We start from the raw sequence: 18,898 nt of genomic DNA, 5'->3' as shown, positions 1-18,898 counted from the left end.
GGAACATAAGAAACCTGGCTGTGCAAGCCGTACATGAGGTTTGAGATAATAAAGAATATTGCTTTTAACACCATGTGTTATCATTAGGCCTGGATGGGATCTTGCCCTGAAATAAAAGTGGAATGACTTTGATTTCATTTTCATGCCTGAGGTTTTTTAAACCAGGTCATTCGTGTGTATGCCCACTTTTACAAGCTGCCGGATGAGCTGCTGGAGACGTTCATAAGAAATGAACTGACCGCTGCTTTAACTGAAGTGTGCAAGCTGCTGAGGCTGATGCTCACCATTCCTATTACAAGCACATCTGCAGAGAGGTCTTCTCCCTGCCTGAAAAGGATTAAAGTCTACCTAGAAACACCTGTGGACAGGAGAGACTTGGCAACTTGGCAACAAGTTCAATGAAACCTTTTGATTTCATTGACAGAGTTGCTGAGAAAAGTGAAAGATAGGAGAATGCCCTTCATCAAAAAGTAGAGGTGAGGAACTACACATACTTACATGGCCTGTCAGATCTCTGTTCCAATATTGTGAGTTTGCTTGCTAGCAATCCACTTTGGTTGTGAATGGTGAGCTTTTTAAAATGCAACTGCATTTGTAAACTGAACACCTTTTAAGATTTTCTGTTGCCCCCATGAGGCTAAGCTAGCAGCCTTTTGCAGCCATTGCTGACAGATTGGGAATGTAACACAGGTTGTAAAAAAATAACTAAGAAATAACATATATTGTGTGAACTTGGACAAAAGCATTCTTCTAACTGCTAAAAATGCAGCTTTCACTGACATTTTAGCAGTACTGGCTAGAAAGCTAATTGCGCTAACATTGGCCCCGCGGGATGGCTGACTTCTGTGATGTTTCTAGCTGACTGGTTTTAAAACATGAATCATTTAAAGGAGCTGTAACTGAAAGTGAACTTGATGGATACAAAAATGATACTATGGACAACTTGTGATTTTATTATTAGCCTAAATAATAAGGCTAAAGCTGTATTTCCTAGGCAAAACTTTACTACAATCCTGCAAGTTAATAATGCACAGATAAAATAAACCCCTGTTCAATTTAAAGGTCTAGTATCACTTAAAAGCGACTGCTAATTCATTCTAAAAGCAACAGTTCATCATCTAACACACTTGTTTCCAATCTCAAATGGCTTTTAAGGTTAGATATGTTGACAAGAACATTGCTATCTCGGTTATTTTTACCTGGGGTTGCCTGAGTGTAAAATCAAAAGGAAATGAAGAGCAAAACAGAGCATCTAATGTTACTCTAAACCCTGATAACAATGGCAGCTTCATATAGTACAATACAGTGATATCCTTGTTGTGAAACACAACCACACAGATTAATGGTTCTTGTGCTTGGCCTGCGGAAGTGATGCTCAGTTATTGCCAGAGGTGGGACCAAGTCATTGTTTTGCAAGTCTCAAGTAAGTCTCAAGTCTTTATCCTCAAGTCTCAAGTCAAGTCTCAAGTAATGTCAGGCAAGTCAGAGTCGAGTCTCAAGTCACTGGTGTAAAAGTCCGAGTCAAGTCACAAGTCTGAAACTTTGAATTTCAAGTCCTTTCGAGTCTTTAAAAAAAACAAACGAAAAAATAATGTTGCAGTTATATGCTAAATGTAAATATTAGACCATGTAATTTTAAAATCTGTGTTTTTCTCAACACATACAAAATAGTGAACTTAGAAAATATACACAAATTGTGAAATTGCACCTCTTTAAAATGCAGCTCAATTAAACTTAGCTCCAAGAATAATTTTCACCGACAGTTCTGAGATACGCTGCATGTTATTCTTGGATGCGGTTGTAGGACCAGCTTTAAAATCGCATGACAAAAATATCATACACATTAAAAAAAACTGCATCACCAACGTAGCCTGGAAAACATTTGCTAGTTAGATGAAGTCAGCTATCTCATCTTAGCATATTTATATGCATATTTATAATTATACGGTTCTTGTGAGTGCATACACTCATGAAGTTTAGTAACTTCCGGTCACTGCAACAAGCCCAGGTACAGTTTACCGACGGATGGGTGCAGGACCTTGAAATGCACCGTGTAGAACGAAAGACCATCGTACGTATCATAAGTTTACCAGTCTCACAAATCGTCTTCATAAATACACATTCGTTAACCGTTTATTAATATAACCTTTGAGCTCAACGGTAATTAATTAGTAGTGGAAATAATTTCTGGTAGCATCACAGAAATGTAGCAGTGACAATAATATTGTATGCTGTAATCGTACTGGGCAATTAGTGATACAAAAAACCTGTTTTATCCTGTGAATAAAAGTATGTGTTTTTGTCAGTGTACCATAATAACAGAAGCGAAACGCAATATTGTGTCAGGACAATTTACTATTTATGCACAATAAATAAAGGAGCATAGCGCGACCATTTCTGTTCAGCGCCAGACTTGCTTGTAACCTATATCACCAATTATGTTATGAAAATGACGCATTAACTACAACAGCAGACTGACCTTTGTGTAAATGCTTGGAGCAGACTAACCTGTGAGCTGGAGTGTTCTAGGACGTTATATTTGATCTTTGAATGGCTGCAATCCAGTCGCCTCTTTGTTACTTCGGAAACATGGCTCGAACAATTTCTCTTCAACGACGTAATCCGATAACAACCGATCTCTTTACCCGTCGGCTTCCCGTGGCTGTCATGCGACCGGCTATTGCAGTTAATAATACAACAGCTTCTTGACATTTTTGTGTTTCTTTTTATCGCTGTGTGACTGATTTTAATTGAAAGCCTGCGTACGCTAGTACCGCTTGCCACGAGTTCCCAGAATCCTTTGCGGTTCTACCCGTGAATGACGTCACATTTTCAATCTCCATATAATATGCATGTTAAATTTTATATTTGGGGTAAAATATCAAGTCTTTTCAAGTAAACCGGTTCAAGTCCAATTCAAGTCCCAAGTCATTGGTGTAAAAGTCCAAGTCAAGTCACAAGTCTTAGAACATTTTTTCAAGTCAAGTCTAAAGTCATAAAATTAATGACTCGAGTCTGACTCGAGTCCAAGTCATGTGACTCGAGTCCACACCTCTGGTTATTGCTATCTGTAGTAGTCAGGTATGTTGAGGATAACAGCTTATGTTAGAAGAGGAAAACCTAAATATATTCCTTAAGCATTTGTATTGCAGAAAGACAAAAAAACAGACAAAAATTTTCAGTTGGTTTCCTTGTCTTGACATTCGCCTGATCATTAAAGTCAAGTTGTAAAACTCAACCCAGCAGTAAAGGTTTAGCAATCAATTTATTTCCCCCCTATCTTTCCCATAGCCTGAGTAAACCTGACGACTTGGCTGTGACCCAGCACACAGAGGTTCAGAGAGTTGCTCAAGGACATTTTAACAGGTCACAGGGCTGCTAATGAACACAACCTGTTAACTGACACATCGCCAATGCGATGATCAAACCTGTGACCTTTCAGTAATGGGAAGGTCTTACTAATCACTTGACCGTTCTTTCACTTAAGTTGTTTTCTCAGTTTGCTTTAAGGGTAAAATGTGGTTTTGTATTTATTTAAATATTATGAGCGGCAATCTCACTATAAGGACAGGAATAATTTAAGGAAAAGATGTTACTGCACGGAAACTTGAAAAGCAAGCAAGTTATCTTAATGATTGATTCTGGAACAATGTGAGGCTATATAAAACAAAGACTGCAGAAGACAGAGTCGTTATTCACTGGCAAATACATTGAGATTGTGTTTGTGCACCAGTGTGACTGTGGGTGTCACACGATCTGTTAAATCTGACAAGGTTTTGAAAAATGCTGTTACTCCAAAGGTACATTTAATATTTGTAATTTACATTTTCATACCAAACAAATGTCATGAAAATAAGTTGTCTTTTTTTTTTTTAAATCTCTGAAGTAACAGACATTGTTTTTCAAGTTGCTTTCAAGTTATTAGATAAATTTGCCTCAGTCTGAGGATTTGACTTCCATTTATCTTTCGCAATTCTGTTTCTCCCTGATATTAACCTATGTCGCCATGTTTCAACTTTGCCTGCTCGCATGCCCCCCCTCCTTTACATCATCCCCTTTCTGCCCACCTCCACGTCACTGTCAATCTGTTGCTTTTCTCATCCCTGCTTACCCACTTACCCTTTCAACCCCATCTCACCATCCCTCTGTCAGCCTTCCTAATACCGTCTTTTTGAAACCTATTTCCTGATTCGCCTTCTCACCTTCCTATCCCCCTCACTGGCCCTCTTCTCCGTGCCTTCTTGTTTTTAACTTTGGGTCTGATTGCGTTGGGGAGCTAACCTCAACTTGCTCCCATTTTCACCACCTTCATCGAACCCCATCATCCTCACCATAACTCCTTCACTCTCTGTCACTCACTTACCCTTTCACCTTTCTGTCCCTGTATGCGCATTATCCTCCCTGTACCTTTCTACTTCATCACTGCCTACCTTCTTAACCTATCCACTATCAATCTTTTCTTCTCCCTAGCCATCTCCATCATTTTTCTCTCTAGCACCCTCTTTCAACTTTCCTTTGCCATTGACAATAAGCATCCCATAAAGCATCCCCTCCCCCTCTTCTTTGCAATGACTTTTCCTCGCCCTGCCCCACATGATGCCAATTAATCACAGAGAGAAGAGCTTTGTTACCTTGGTGGCGACAGTGCGTCCAAACAGTATGGCGTAGCAGAGATTAAGAGCAGAGGAGTAGGAGAATACACGTAGTCTGTTCCGGCCATGGGGTGTCATGCCAAAGGGGCTGTTCCACTCATACAAGGTGAGGAAGAGCGCTGTGAGATGCAGCGTGACAAAAATACCCACCCACATGGACCAGTGGAGGGGCCACATGAAGGCTCCAATGGGAGCTGCAGTGTCCCGGCTACGGACCTGTTGGATCAAATGCAAACACAAGAAGCAGACTTGAGACCGTTGATTGCCATGCATTGTTTGTATAAACTTCTGTTAATGACTCCTCGGCAAATTAGTTTAAAAAGAAATGCACACATTGTTTTTTATTCCGTGCTATTTATTATTCAGCCAGGAGAAGAAATCACTTTTTAAAATGATGAATATCTCATTTTCAAATGGAGCCGTATTGTCAGATCATATCATGCGTTGCAGATTGTCAGCTATAGAGGGAAATGCTAACCAATCAAAGAATAGCTACAGCATGTTTGAGGACTCTGTCTCTCAAATGCCTCTTAGACTCATTACACACTCTTAAACTGCATCCAAGTTCAGTAATTAACATACATGCTCAACTAATGATCTCCCGCTCCTTACTACAATACCAAGGTGAGGGGGCTTAGGGTGAACAATAAGTAGCTGCAGGCCAAATGATTAAATCATACCGGCAGAGGCATAAAAAGTCAAAGTAACACTGAGGACTGCAGTGCTTTAACTTAAAACAGAGCACATTTTTAGGACATGCCATGAATTCTACAGTCGTAAAAAATCAAGTTTAAACCTCCAACAATTAATGATGACTTCAAGCAGTTGTACCAGAATGCCCAGGCTGGTGGAGTAGAAGGGTGAGGTGAAATCTATAACTCTGCTCCTGGCAGAGTTAATAGAGAAAGAGGCGACGGCCATATCGGCGGTTCCGCTCAGCAGATCTCCTACCAGTCCCGTCCAGCGTCCTGTCCCACTGAGCGCCCCATACTTTCCATCTCCCACAATATATAAGTCGAATGTGAAGCCCATATCTTCTGCCAGCTTTTCCAACAAGTCAATGCAGTACCCATAGCAGCACTTTCTCAGGTCCTCTGGTAGTTCTGAGAGGAAAGAAATGATGATGGTGTGATATCCATCCGGACATTCATATGCATGATTTGGATGTGGTTGCACATATGGGAATTGCCTACAAACAACCATAGCTGAAGGAAAATGTTGATAGATTCTTACATTACACTTCAGCTTTGGCATTTTTTATGACCTGGCATGGACTACATTTATTCACATTAAGTACTTGGATAAAAAAAAAATTAACAACCCTGAAACTCATTAAAGAAAAGTAGAGCTGGCAAGATGTAATGGAGCTGCTCAATATGAATTTTTAAGTTCTTGCCATGTTTGCCATTTTAACTGCTCTGGCAAACATTTTCCTTGCAATATCGCTTAATCAACATCAGCAGCGTCCCCGTTGCTCTTGCTTGGCTTCTGGACCTCTTTTACAAATGAACCATCATGAATTTTATTTTCAATATTTTGTAAGTTATGTTATGTAAAGGTGTAAATACCCCTCTGCATTGAAACGATTAATCCTATCAATGGCAACCGAATAAATTCACAGTACACGTCAACATTTAGTACCTGCATCATCGTGAAAAAAATTTACATTTTCCTATAGCTTCCATATGCAATCGGCTGATTAAAGTTAAAGAAAGTCAGGTTGACTGTTATTACTATGCTGTGGACTGGATGTATAGCTGCAGATAATCTCATGTGTGAAAGAAAGATCGTAGTAGTACATCTTTGACAAGATACTCTTGATCTCTTATTGATTGAATTCCTATATGCTCTTCATTCATGAAAGATGTAGCTGGTGAGTGTAGCCCTTGACCCTGACCCTGTTATATTTTCAACTAAACTGACCTGGTGCAATCCCTTATTGATTCTACCTCAAATTTCCATATGTGCTCTAGAGACATGGCCAGCCAAATACAGCAACACTGAAACTGAAAGGAAAAGATCTGAGGGTTTATGTAAGCAAAGCTTGGAGAGGCCATAAATTAGAAGTCATAGATGCTCACAGTACAAGTTAAAATGTTTCTGACAAGTATTACACTTCTACAGTATAATGGTTCTATAATGACAGTATTCTATGGACAAATGGCAAAATAACACTCACCTGTGCCATCCCAGTCTACTGTTGTAGTATTTGAGTTGTGAAGCTGGTTAAAAAGGCCATGTATTATACTAGACTGGTTAGTTTTGGGGTCCAGACAAAGCTGTCCAGCTGGACACAATCCATCCTCGTCCACCTCCCGTGTGAAGACAAATGGGTGTTCCACCAGGGTCACAACCCTGAGGCGGTGCCCTTCAACCGAAAGTCCCGGCCTCCAGCGACCTCCAAAGTTGCCGTCACCCTGGCCATCCCCTCCCCTCACCCCGGCTCCAAGACCTTGTCCCTGGCTGGTCATGAACCCTCCCACCAGTCCCAGAATGCCACCCTCCAACTCCAGTCGACCTCGGGTCCACTGGCCTACAGTAACCCAAGCAGGCTGCCCCAGAGCACCTCTCTTCAGACTCCATACATGAAACAATTGGGAGGACAGAATCCGAGAAACACCAGCATCGACCTGGATCAGGCCTGTGGCCCCGGTGAAGGAAGTGTTGGAGAGAAACCTCGAGGGACAGAGGACAAAGAACAAATAATAAGTGGAAGCCAACAAAATATAGAAAATAAACTTGACATCCACCTTAAAAAAGTACAGCCTGCAATATTATACAGATGACACTAAACATAGTCTATGAAAAAAGGCTTATGAAAAAAGGAAAATGGGGCTAATGCAAGAAAAAAGTTACAGTGTGGTTGCAGAGCTTAAGCAAGTCTGGTCTCTAATGGGTAATTGCATCTTCTAGAGAGTCATAATTAAAAGTTAATGCAGTGCAGTGAGGGTCTTCTCCTCCTATCTGCCAGTCCATACAGACAGTCATTGCTATTCGGCTCACTCGTCTCCACACATTAGGAGGAGCAATCCCCATTCGCACATAAATCTCTCCTGGCCTCTTGAACCACGCAGGGATTTTTTTGCACATGTCTTAGCAGTCGATCACGTGGACATCATCAAGCCATACGAGCTCTGTTTGATCATAAGGGATTGTCATGAGGTCATTGTAAATCATAGGGGTGGTTGTTTAAATGTTAAAGTATGCAGGGACCACTTCAGTATGGGTGTTGAACCGTGCCGGGACTGTTGATGATGTCTGGGTCAAGGCTAGAAATGGCAAGTTTTCCTTCCATATAATAGAAACGGGTGGTTGAGCCGGAGTCCTTTCTTAGAACAGAAAACAGGTTTATCCTCTTGCACTTAGTTCCCTCCCCCATCTTTTCTTCTTTTCTCACTCTCATCACTAGGTTATATGCATGCATTAGCTTAGATTGTGGCAGCTGAGAATATTCTTCATTAAATATGGAATATCCAAAGGATAATGAAAAGGCTAAATTTATCTTGTGGGCCATTAACCTGTCCTCCAAGTTTAGCCTTTACTAAAGCCTGTCTGCCCCACACAGCGACTGATATAAAAATGTGAATATATGTAAGGTATTATGTATTCCGCTTTAGTTCCTTGCCCTATATCCTCTCATTGTGATTTACTATAACATCAACATAATTGTAAAGAACTTGATTAAAAATGCTTCTGATTGGAAGCCATCCCCGTTCCCTTTCACATTAACTTATGTTTCCTCATCGGCAGCTCCCTTCTGTCTCTGTGGCCATAAAGCGAAAGTGCTAGCCTTGCCTTGAGCTGAAATCACTCATGGTAATAGCACGGCTGAATCATCATATCCAATAGACAGCAGATTCATCAAGCCAACCAACTCCAGACTCTTAGTCTAAGCTGGCCAAAGAAAGAAAAAAAAATAGCCACACTGTAAGCTTTACATCTTTTATCCAAGGAGAAAAGTGCAAGGTCTCAAAGGGTCCTCTCCCACTGTTTGTGACACGTTTGGATTCATGCCCAGAGATAAGAGGTGAGATAGGAGTGTGACATAATATAGGGATAAGAGCAGTGGTGTAAAAAAATGTACTGCACACTTTAAAGCTGCACCACCTTTTAGTTATGGGTCCTGCGGATTGTTTTTGTAGCATCAGGCCAGAGGCTGTATTTAAAGGATGACTCTGGATTTCACAGCAGGTTGATAAGTCACCCAGCTATGTCAGAGAGGGATGGCTTCCTTCCCTAACACCTGGCCCAGGTTTACGCACTCAGAGTAAATGTCAGTGGTGTGGTCGGTAAATGATGACTCTATAAGACTGTCCCAAGCATGCGTCTCAATCTCTTGTCAGTCCACCTCCTTCAGTTTGGAGGAAAGTTTACTCCCTTCGTCTTTTTCTGCCTGTCTGTCGGGAATGATACAAGGCCTGCTTGTTTCATTGGTTTTAATCTCTTCGGGGGAGATGGAATCAGCGTGGCAGCTTGTGTCGAGTGAGATGGCACTGACTGGCAGATTTCACTCTGATAACAACAACCCGCTATCTTTTTTCCTCCTTTTTCTCCTCCCTCACATCCTATTCCACACAAGTGTGTCCTTCTTTTCCTTTGTTTTTACTTCTATTTTTCTTTAGCTGTATCCTACTTCCTCTCTTTTATCTATCTGTTTGTCTTTGACCACATTCTCCCTTCTCTCTAATGTACTTTTGGGAATAAGCACCTAGGGATTCTGTGATTCTGGACATTCTGAAGAGCAACATCAAAAGTGGCTAGTTTCTCATATTTTTATCTTCATTGCTTTGAAAGAGTAATTTTGTAACTTTTATTTTTGTAACCTCTCATCCTCTCATACCTTCTTTACTTGCTAATATCTCAAGACATCCTCCCTCCCTCCCTGCTTTCCTCACTCTGTCCCCAGGGCATTGAGCTGTTAATTGCCTTTTCCATGTGGAAGTCTCTCACTTCCTCCAGCTTTGTTAAGGCTCTCCGGAGAACTGCCGTGTCTGGCTGTTGGAGGCGAGGGATAAGAATCAGGGAGTACACTGGAGAACAAGTGCATGAGTTTGAATAGTGCAATAGAACAACCCCTTTTATCAGTCTTTCACTGGCCATGAACAAAGGTCACTGAGACTATTTTGTGGAGAACTCTATTGTAAATAGTTTAATCTGATAGGCTAGACCATGTGCCAATTGGTTGCCCACGAAAAGATTGCATTTTTCCCTAGAGTCCTGATGAAGTTTGAGTCATTTAAAAATGTCTTATTTTCTTTTCTTCTTTAAATAAAAAAACAAAGCAAAACTTATATCTTCATAGAAATAGGCTTAAGTTGAACTGATAAAATATATACCTTGGATGCAGTCTTAGTTTAGCATGCACAATACTTCATTAATTGTCTCTAAAATATAGTGTAATAAAGAGTTGCTTGAAATGATATTCATTTGGCACATGGGGAAAAACTAAAGTGTTACGCAAAGTAAAATTTTGACTTGATACAAATTTAAGATTAACAACCATGGTGTTAAAATTCATACAGTCGTAAAAGAGGAGAAAAACAATACAACATAATTCAGCCAATAAACCAATAACATATAAAACACAACTTATAGAAAATCAAAGATTTACTAAATAGCCGTTACTAGTCATGATGTGATTGTTTGGTGTGATATTAAGATGAAAATAATGTTGTAGTCCCCTGGGAGGCCTGTCTGTCCCTTACAGCATTCTGCTGTGTGTTTTTATATGCTGGTATCCTTTTACTACATTGGCAGTGTGTTTGGGATTATAGCCATCCCGAAAGATGAAGCGGTTACCAATCAGATTCTTTCCAGATGGTATTACATAGATCAAAATCTGACTGCACTTTTTTGCATTCATCAATTTCATTTCATCAACGCCACCCACCCAAAAAAAACCTGTACCACTGGCTAAAACACTGGCCCAAATCATGACAGAGTGTTATACAGATGGCCGTAGACACTCTTCTTACGTATATGTTGATGATTATTTGAACCAAAGTTTCACATTTATATTCATCACTCCTTAAAGAACTGTTTCAGTCCAGTTCTTGTATAATTTGTCATACCTCAGCCTTTTCTTCCCGTTTTCATTCCTTACAAATTGCTGCTTGAAAGCCAGTCAGACAATTTCTAATGAGGTTTCTGATAAACAGTAGATGGATCATGTGAAGGACTAGATGCATCTCTCTGGTCCCGTGCCAGGTCTTTGCTGTATGTCTTCCTATTTTAAGGATATTTTTAGTCCTGCCACTTCTTCTTTTATCCTCCATTTGTCCATTTTATTCTAATTTTTTTAAGGGCCCACTATGCAGGGATATGCCAAGTTTCCAGCTAATAGCTCTTTGGAAATCACCTTGATGGTGAAAATGTAATTTTACACCTGTCAATCCGTACTATTTTTGCCAGTTTTTTGTAACTTCAACTGAATGAATAATTGATAGGCCAGCGATAAGTGATTCAAGAGTGAAAATGAGTGAAAAACCTTGAAGACATTCAGCAGCCATTCAGAACTTTTGCACTTAACAAAAACTGATGAGTTAAAGTCTGGCTCCTTGGAAACAAAATATCAAGAAATGAGAGGCGGCTAAGGAATTTTGCATAATACTTTACAACATATTAAAAGTATAGATATGATAATATCATAAACGGTCCATCAAAAGCCGGTTAGGGTTATAAACTCTCTTTCCAGTTTACCTCTTCAGTCTCTTCTATTTCAGTAACAGCCTTGCACTAAGTAGGACTACACTACAGCCTCAGCTTATCAGCGCATTTCATGCCTGACTAAAGTAAAGTGACTACCACTGTTGCATGTTTTCTGTCTCTGCAGCTTCTCTGTCACACATCGCCTGAGTCATTTAAAGCTAGTCTGTTAAACTGCACTAACATCTGCATGGTTACTGGCTTGATCGAGTCGCTACAGTTTGGTGCTCTTAAATTCAAACTTTGTATACATACTGGCCCCTGCTTTCATCAGCGGCATTTGTTTGTAGTGATTTAGGCAAGTAATTTATCAAAATGTTTGCCCTATTATCATTATTGTGAGTTGTTTTGGCCACAATAACCATGAAGTGAAAAATCTATCGTGGCGGCGCTACTCTGAACCTAATTAACTTGTTTCAAACTCTAATAATGGATGTTCAATAACACAACTTCCACAAAAGCCTGTGGCCCTCCATGCCCCATGGTTCTGAGATCCCAGTGCTCAACTAAACTGCTTTGCGGACAGAGTGCTGTGAGAATCCAGCTTGTGATTATGTGGCTGTTGTCTGTGATCACTCTCAGCTGGCAGGCACCACGTGGGCTCAATATTTGCTGTGGACCCAGCTCCTACCACAAATCCTTCCCTCACCAGTATCACATGACTTGGATGCATGCTGTTTTATCCATTGTACCCTTTGAAGTATATCCATGTCAACTGTTAGAGAAAAATATTTAACTTTGCAGTGAGTTTATTGCAGCAGGCTTCAGTGCATCATGCACTATCAGCCACATATTGCTCAAGAGGATTTCTAGAGTATGCGAGTGTGATAGGTTTTTGCACTCCATGTCCGAATGCGAGGATTTACGTTTTTCTGCTTCAAATGAAAATGTTTAAGGTTTAATGTGTATTTCAATCAGTTTTTTCCCCCCATGTGTCAGTGGTTATCATCGTAGACCACACCTTGTCAGACCCGTGAAAGCTGTCAGAAGCCTTTTTTTGAAAGCTGCAGGAGTTGGAGCAACAGCAAACAGAAACACACAAAACCCCTCTGGTGTCAGTCTGCCAATCTGTATGCCATAAAGACCTCCTCCCCACCTCCAGTATGACAGTGCTATTCAGAAATTACCACCCCCATGGTGCAAAGGACAGACAAGGGCAGCAACCAGAGCATACAGTACCACAAGTGGAGCCAGTAACTCCTCACAAAAATGTCAAAATGTCACTCAGAAAGCTAACGACCTAGCATGTATTTAGTGATGTGACCAGCGAATTTTAAATGCAGTTTTTCACTGTCTTCTATGAATCATTCGGTTATTTAAATAGTAAAACTATGTGCAAAAATTCAGAAACCCAGGAGTCATTTAAGGTGAACCTGTAGCTGCAAGGAAGTATAGAGTGTAGACTGTAGAGAGTATAAAGCTAGTCTTATGCCATTTGAAACAATACATTTTATTTTTAGAGGAGGTATTACTATCATCTCTAAACTAAACCATAAAACTCTGGAGTTGATCTCAGTGCATCAACATTGACAGAGAGTGGGGTTTAATGATGATCAAGTAACACTAGGCACTAATTCTAGACTTTGCTAAACAACCAAATTGAGATTAAAGTAAAAGTGAAAGCTTATAGCCAGCATCAGCATCATCAAATCAACCCATACCCCCGACTGTTATCTGTAAGGGTGCCTATAGCAACAAACTACACTGCATAGGACTAATAAGAATTACCAGTTCCTGCACTGTCAGTCTGTATACCAAAAAAATATATACTTGCTGTCTCTGTCGTGTGTACTCACTAGTCAGATCAAAGCTGCCAAATAGAGTAATTTGTTACAAAAAACCCTATATAGCTAAATATTATTAGAGGTGAACAAAGACATTATTTTAGCCATTTTTATGTGAAGTAACCCTTTAATTAGTTGGTGTATCCTGTACATTCTTACCTGGCTAGATATTGTCCAGAAGAGGGCTGTTCATGTCGGTTTGGTTTGTCATAGCAATTTACCATGTTCTGAGTGAGTGCCAAATCTGGCCTCACCATGGTTGCTGCAGTGACCGCCCGGCCAATCAGCTGCAAAGCATCCCGTATATAGAAGCTTATTGGCTTGCGGCCGACCTCCCCATAGGCTAACAGTCCAAGAGGACCTCCTAAAGTGTGCAGCGAATCTGGAGACAAGGGATATCCCATGATCCACTGCAGTGCTGGTAGTGATGGTGCGAGACGCTGAGCAGCCCGAAGGACGGAGGATAGACACTCGGGGTCGGATCCCAGGAGGAGAACAGACGAAACAGGTGAGGGGGAGCGCAGGAAACGGGTGGAGATGATCTTCAAAGCCTCTTCTTCCATCTGCTCCTCCCTTCTCTCCTCACTGCTCCCCCCTCTTCTATCTCTGCTCCCTGTGATGCGAGTCAGGTTGATTATGTCCCACAAATGCCAGGTTGAACCACTGTACTTCTGAAGGTGGGTCAGTAAGCCATCACCGCCTTCGTCCCAGCCTGGGCAGATTACAGCTGCTCCTCCCCAGCTGTCCCCCCGACTTCCTCTATCCCTATCCCCACCATCTCCCCCCTGCAAAACTGCAAGGAGCAAACTTCCCAGGGTTGATGGAGGCACACGGGCTGACATCTGCAGGTGAAATCGGTTCTGTGACAGAGGATAGGAGTAAATAAGTAGATTTGAAAGAACCAAAAGAAAAAAGTAGATCAGTGAAAGAGTTAGGAGAAAAAATACAAAAATATAAAAACAGAACAAATAACAAAAAGAGAAAGAAGATAAGAGAGGAAATAAAAAGCAAGATCAGACCAGAGATTAATAGATATCACCAAAACTAAACACCTCTGGGCTGAATAACATAAAATCACATTAAACGTAGCTTTTGTATGCACCAGAGCTCTGCAAAACAATTCCTGATGCGGCAGTAATTTACAGCAACACAGATCAGAAACAATCAGTCACATTTGTTCATTATCTCTCACTCTGAATGAGAAGAGTCGCACTGATACAAACAAGGAGTCAATGATTCGCATCTAATCTGCAACATCACAGTTGGCTTGGCAAGACAACAGTAGCATCCACAGTTCATCCAGAAGCCCACATTTCCAAACCCCACTGAAAACACTAGCTTGTTTCATACTGTTCCAAAATGGATAACACTGTTGTCCTTGAATGCAGCTCACAGATGGACCTTCCCCTTCCTTCCTTTGGGGTTTCTATCCATTTTTCATCCTATCAGTGCTCCAGGCAAGGTTGAGGGGGGAGACTGCTTTTATATAAAGAGCTCAAAGTTTAGCTTAACATGACCTGAAGTTTGCTTTGAATGGCTCCACCCAAATGAATAGAAGAACATCCTCTGGCACAAATGCATACACATTTTCAGGATCTTTGTAACATATATCCAGAAAGACGTCTGTGCACTATAAAATAAAACACACACAGAAGTTACCTAATTGAATCTGTATACTATTAATCTACGAGCTTATGTCCAGAAACACTTGTGGAAAGCACACACATGCCTGTATATCTGAAGATAAGCTATCTGAACACAGATGTAACCCACACTGAGACACATTTATTCAAGTGGAAATATCCCACCCAGGAGTACAGAGTAAACAGCGCAACCCTCTGCTGAAAGTCCTTGAGTCTCTTAAGAGAGTCAGAGAAAAAATATTTGAAGTCTGGAGAGACATGGATGAATTAATGCCGTATGTTTGTCTTCCCGGAAAGGCCCAGGTGTGTGCAAGGGGACAACTGAAGATAGGTCTTCTCGTTTGAACTCCGCAGGGGAGCTAGAAATGTGGGGGTATCTGGTAAGTGGGGGTTGTTGGCGAGATGGTAATGGATGACAGAGACTAATAGAGATGGGCAGGTAGTGCCTACAGGTGCAAGTTTTATTCAGTGTATTTCTGATAGGAATAAAACTAATATTATGCATATACAGAAAATGTGACGATAGAAGATCAACAGAGCGCCTCAAGGCAGCTGGAGGAATTAGTATGTAAATCTATATCTGCTCTCATCCTAAATTCCTCTGAGTACGATCTATCTAAGCTAGCGCTTAAATATTAATATTCGACTAAATGTATGGTTATGTTATGATTCCTGTCCTGAAAAAATTGTCAGAGGCTACAAAAATCGGAACAGACTGAGTCTGCATAATGGAGAAAAAGCTGTAAATTATGTTCCTTGTCTACATAGCTTGTTAGAAAACGAGAGACGAATTGTTGCTGCATTTATCACTGTCAGATTAATTGTGATAATGTTCATCTGCGGGATATCTCACTGCTGCGTCAGCTGTTTTGTACCAGCATTATTTTTTTTCCTAGCACAATCATAGATAGCTTGTTTGACTTTTAAAGAGATTCTTTTACAATTTCAATTACATTTAAGGCATTTAGCCTGCGCTCACGATCAATTTACAGGGAGCACGACAGCAGAACTACTTCAAGGGTGAGGACGTGAGAATAATAGCAAAAGCTCAGCAAGGCGTTAAAGAAGTTGTGTTTGTAGTTGCTGGTGTTAGAAGAGAAAGCAAATTAGAGAACTCGGAAGAGGCAGACATGGGGGCCGTGATGTGATTCTGGAGAGATAAGGCGATATGAGCCATTTCGAGAGGACGTGAGTTCCAGCCCATAAGATAAGGAAGCACTCTGCTGTTTTGGCTTGAGAGGGAAGACTTCTGAAAATGTTTTGTAGGAAGTCGAATGTGTGATCCACACAAGTGGACCCAGTGAGAAAGTTCTTAAAAAAAAGAAAAGAAAAAGCACATCAGTAAGGCTTATTCTGGTTATTAATATAATCCTTTCTTGTCTGCATTTGAATGTTTCATCACAATTGTGGTATTAGAGTAAAAGAGACATGTTTTTGATGTGCGTATTGGTGCAAAGGTGATGTAATGTAACATGAAACAACATCAGAAAAGAAGGATCACCAACAAACAGACACCTTCAGCTTTGTATGCTGAAAATACTCTAGCCTGATATAACACCATTTTATCTCACCAACTCCTTTTCTACTTTTGCAATAAGATCAAGAAATTCTTCTGTAATGCAGTTTTGCTATAGCCAATCCCGAGGAGAGATCTCTCCCTGAGCCTGTGTTCAAGGGTCAGGGGTAGCAATGACTCGCTGGAGAACACACACAGACACACTGCTCTTAGTGATAATTGTGGAGAGAACTAAAATTTTAAAAGTGTGGTTACACTTCACTGGAGTAGATAACAATGCTCATTTCCACGGGCTTTTGCAAATTGGCAAAAAATGAGATAAAAATAAACATGGGCAGCATTAAACACATCTAAACAGAGCGTGGTAGCTACTAAACTTTGGCTTTTAGGTAAGGAAAAAATCCAGTGTTGTAAATGAAACAGTTGCACTGGATTTCCAATGCAGGAATGAGAGCATCATTGTGAAGCAGAATGTAGCACATTTTTCTAACCTCAATTATCTTGTTTTCAGAAATTTTGGAAGCCAAAACCTTAATTAAAAATAAAATGTAATTGCGATTGCCAGCCTTAAGGACTCAAGCAAACAAAATTCTTCGAAAACAACTCTTAGTAAGGTAAGTTGGCAAGGCACTGCACTGGCCAAGCAAATACATCAAACACACCTTGCTGCGTAATTCAAACTTTTGAATCTCATATCTTCCTGCTTATGTCACAGTGTTGCAGTGTAAGATAAAATGATTCAATGACCTAGCTGCTGATGCCAACTCATAGTAAGCTTCTAACAGCTTACTGCCAGTCAGCCTTTTATTCGTCATTATGCTTTTCTATTAAACACACATGCACACTGTGTTCTTTTTTGGATTATAAAAAGGAGGCATTTGCCACTCATTCTCAAAAAAAAAAAAAGCTGAAAAGCTCTTCAAAACCCTATATATAGCATTTTTAAGTATTGCAATGTATCCAGAACAATGAAAGCTCTGCCAGTCAGCCATCGCTCCAGCTTAATCCAGTGTGTCTTCAAAATAAGCTGGAAACATCAGTGTTTATCCCAGTGACACACCAGATTTAATGTATGCATATGTATATGGTTGCATTCTGGCTTGTGAATACTTACAACAGTCTTCACTTCGAGCTGTCTGCATGAATCTGTGTTGTTTTTGACATCCCGGTGTTCTTGCCTCGGGTTGAGTCTGATTTTATTATTTTACGTACCAGACTTTGAATTTAGCGGACCTGAGGACACCTGAGTCATTATCTAGAGGAATACATGTGGCATATTTGCTACGATGTCAAGATTAAAAGTGGCTGTGCTGTCTGGAACTAGGAAGTTTAACGTGTGTTGGCAGGCTTCTTCTGAAACACAGATTCACTTCTGTGCTATTTTGTGGAATTTGCTTTGGAGTGCAGGGACCAGCTACAGACAAACAGTCCTGATCTTGCTAGCTGTAGTTCTGAGCCCCTCTGTGCGACTCAGGTCCAGACCCAGGTTTATCTTTTTGTAAAGTACACAGGACTTTTTCAGGCTGAGTTAGAACTGTAATGGATTCGCTAAGCAGCGCTAGATTTTCACCTGTAAGGACCTCCAGTGTGTGTATGTGTGTGTGCTTTTGTGCGTATGCTCTTATCTTTTTCTATTCTCAGGTAAAAGCTCTATCCACAAGCATGAGGTTAGAAAGACTCAGAACTAAGGATGCAAGATAAGCAAAGCTAAAAGAGTGTCAGCATTATTCCAATGAAATATAAAATCCATAGCCCCTTTCACACATCTGCAAATTAGGATCCTTGAACTAAACCTTTGCTTCTACTTAACAGTTCCAGTGTGCTGTTAGCCAATGATTTTCAGGTCTTCAAACAAACTGCAAACCTAACACTCCCAGGCAGCAGAGAGGCGCACACGCAGTAGGCAAAAACAAGCAGACACAGATACAGTGCAAACACACCAAGGTGTGAGCATAAACCCAAAAGGATCTTTGGGCAATGTGGAGTAAGCAAACCGACAGGAGTGCGTTGAATCAGAACAGGAGGTAGCAGCTCTCAGTTAGTTAGCTCATTCCTTATTTAGGTCTCCATAAGAAAAGCTGGGAGACTCAAAGGCGTGCACTCAGTTGTAGACTTTCGAGAGCCAAAAATGGGGGAGGAAAAAAGATTTCCCTGAACAAAAAAAGAAATAAAAAAAATAAGCACAGAAAAAACAGCAGCACCTGCAGTTTCAAAGCTTATTAAAAGTAAGTTGGAAGGAAAAGCAAAGGGGTGGGACATGGGAGCAAGTGCATTTTCTGTGTTTGTATTTGAGAATTTGGTTTGTTGAAGGAGGCAAAAAGGCCCAAGCTGAAGCACTTAAAAACCAGATGTCTCTGCTTGGCCTTCCGTCACTGCTTCAGGCAACGGATCACTTTACCTTGCTGCAGCTTGATTTATTGCAAAAGCACACTCTAGCTCTAGTTGGGTTTAACATTGCGGTCATTACTCATTTGCATTGAGCTAAGCAGTGGTGGATAGAGTGAGGCCCTGCTTGGAGTTGTCCTCGCTGCTACATCAGGACCTCTGCCTGAGCCTCTGAATGGCTGCTTAGCTTTTTCCTCTGTCCAGGAACAAATC

At 40.8% G+C, this 18,898-nt stretch overlaps 1 protein-coding gene across 1 annotated transcript in view; it reads right to left on the bottom strand.

Moving 5' to 3' along the window:
• LOC146646721 (glutamate receptor ionotropic, NMDA 3B-like) overlaps positions 1–13,992 on the bottom strand; it is a 47,799-nt gene extending 33,807 nt beyond the window's left edge. Inside the window, exons 1-4 of the mRNA XM_085391125.1 lie at positions 13,301–13,992; positions 6,832–7,328; positions 5,484–5,755; positions 4,632–4,868 (exon numbers count right to left, since the gene is read on the bottom strand). Coding sequence (XP_085247251.1) covers positions 4,632–4,868; positions 5,484–5,755; positions 6,832–7,328; positions 13,301–13,983 — 1,689 coding nt within the window. The 5' untranslated portion in view covers positions 13,984–13,992. The remainder of the gene's footprint in view (positions 1–4,631; positions 4,869–5,483; positions 5,756–6,831; positions 7,329–13,300) is intronic.
• Positions 13,993–18,898: the final 4,906 nt, after the last annotated feature.

Source organism: Rhamphochromis longiceps, linkage group LG19, assembly GCF_057381845.1.
Source record: "Rhamphochromis longiceps isolate RC_006_pf linkage group LG19, R_longiceps_female_GT1.1, whole genome shotgun sequence".
In the NCBI taxonomy this organism is placed as follows: domain Eukaryota; kingdom Metazoa; phylum Chordata; class Actinopteri; order Cichliformes; family Cichlidae; genus Rhamphochromis; species Rhamphochromis longiceps.
This window is presented reverse-complemented; position numbering and strand designations above follow the sequence as displayed.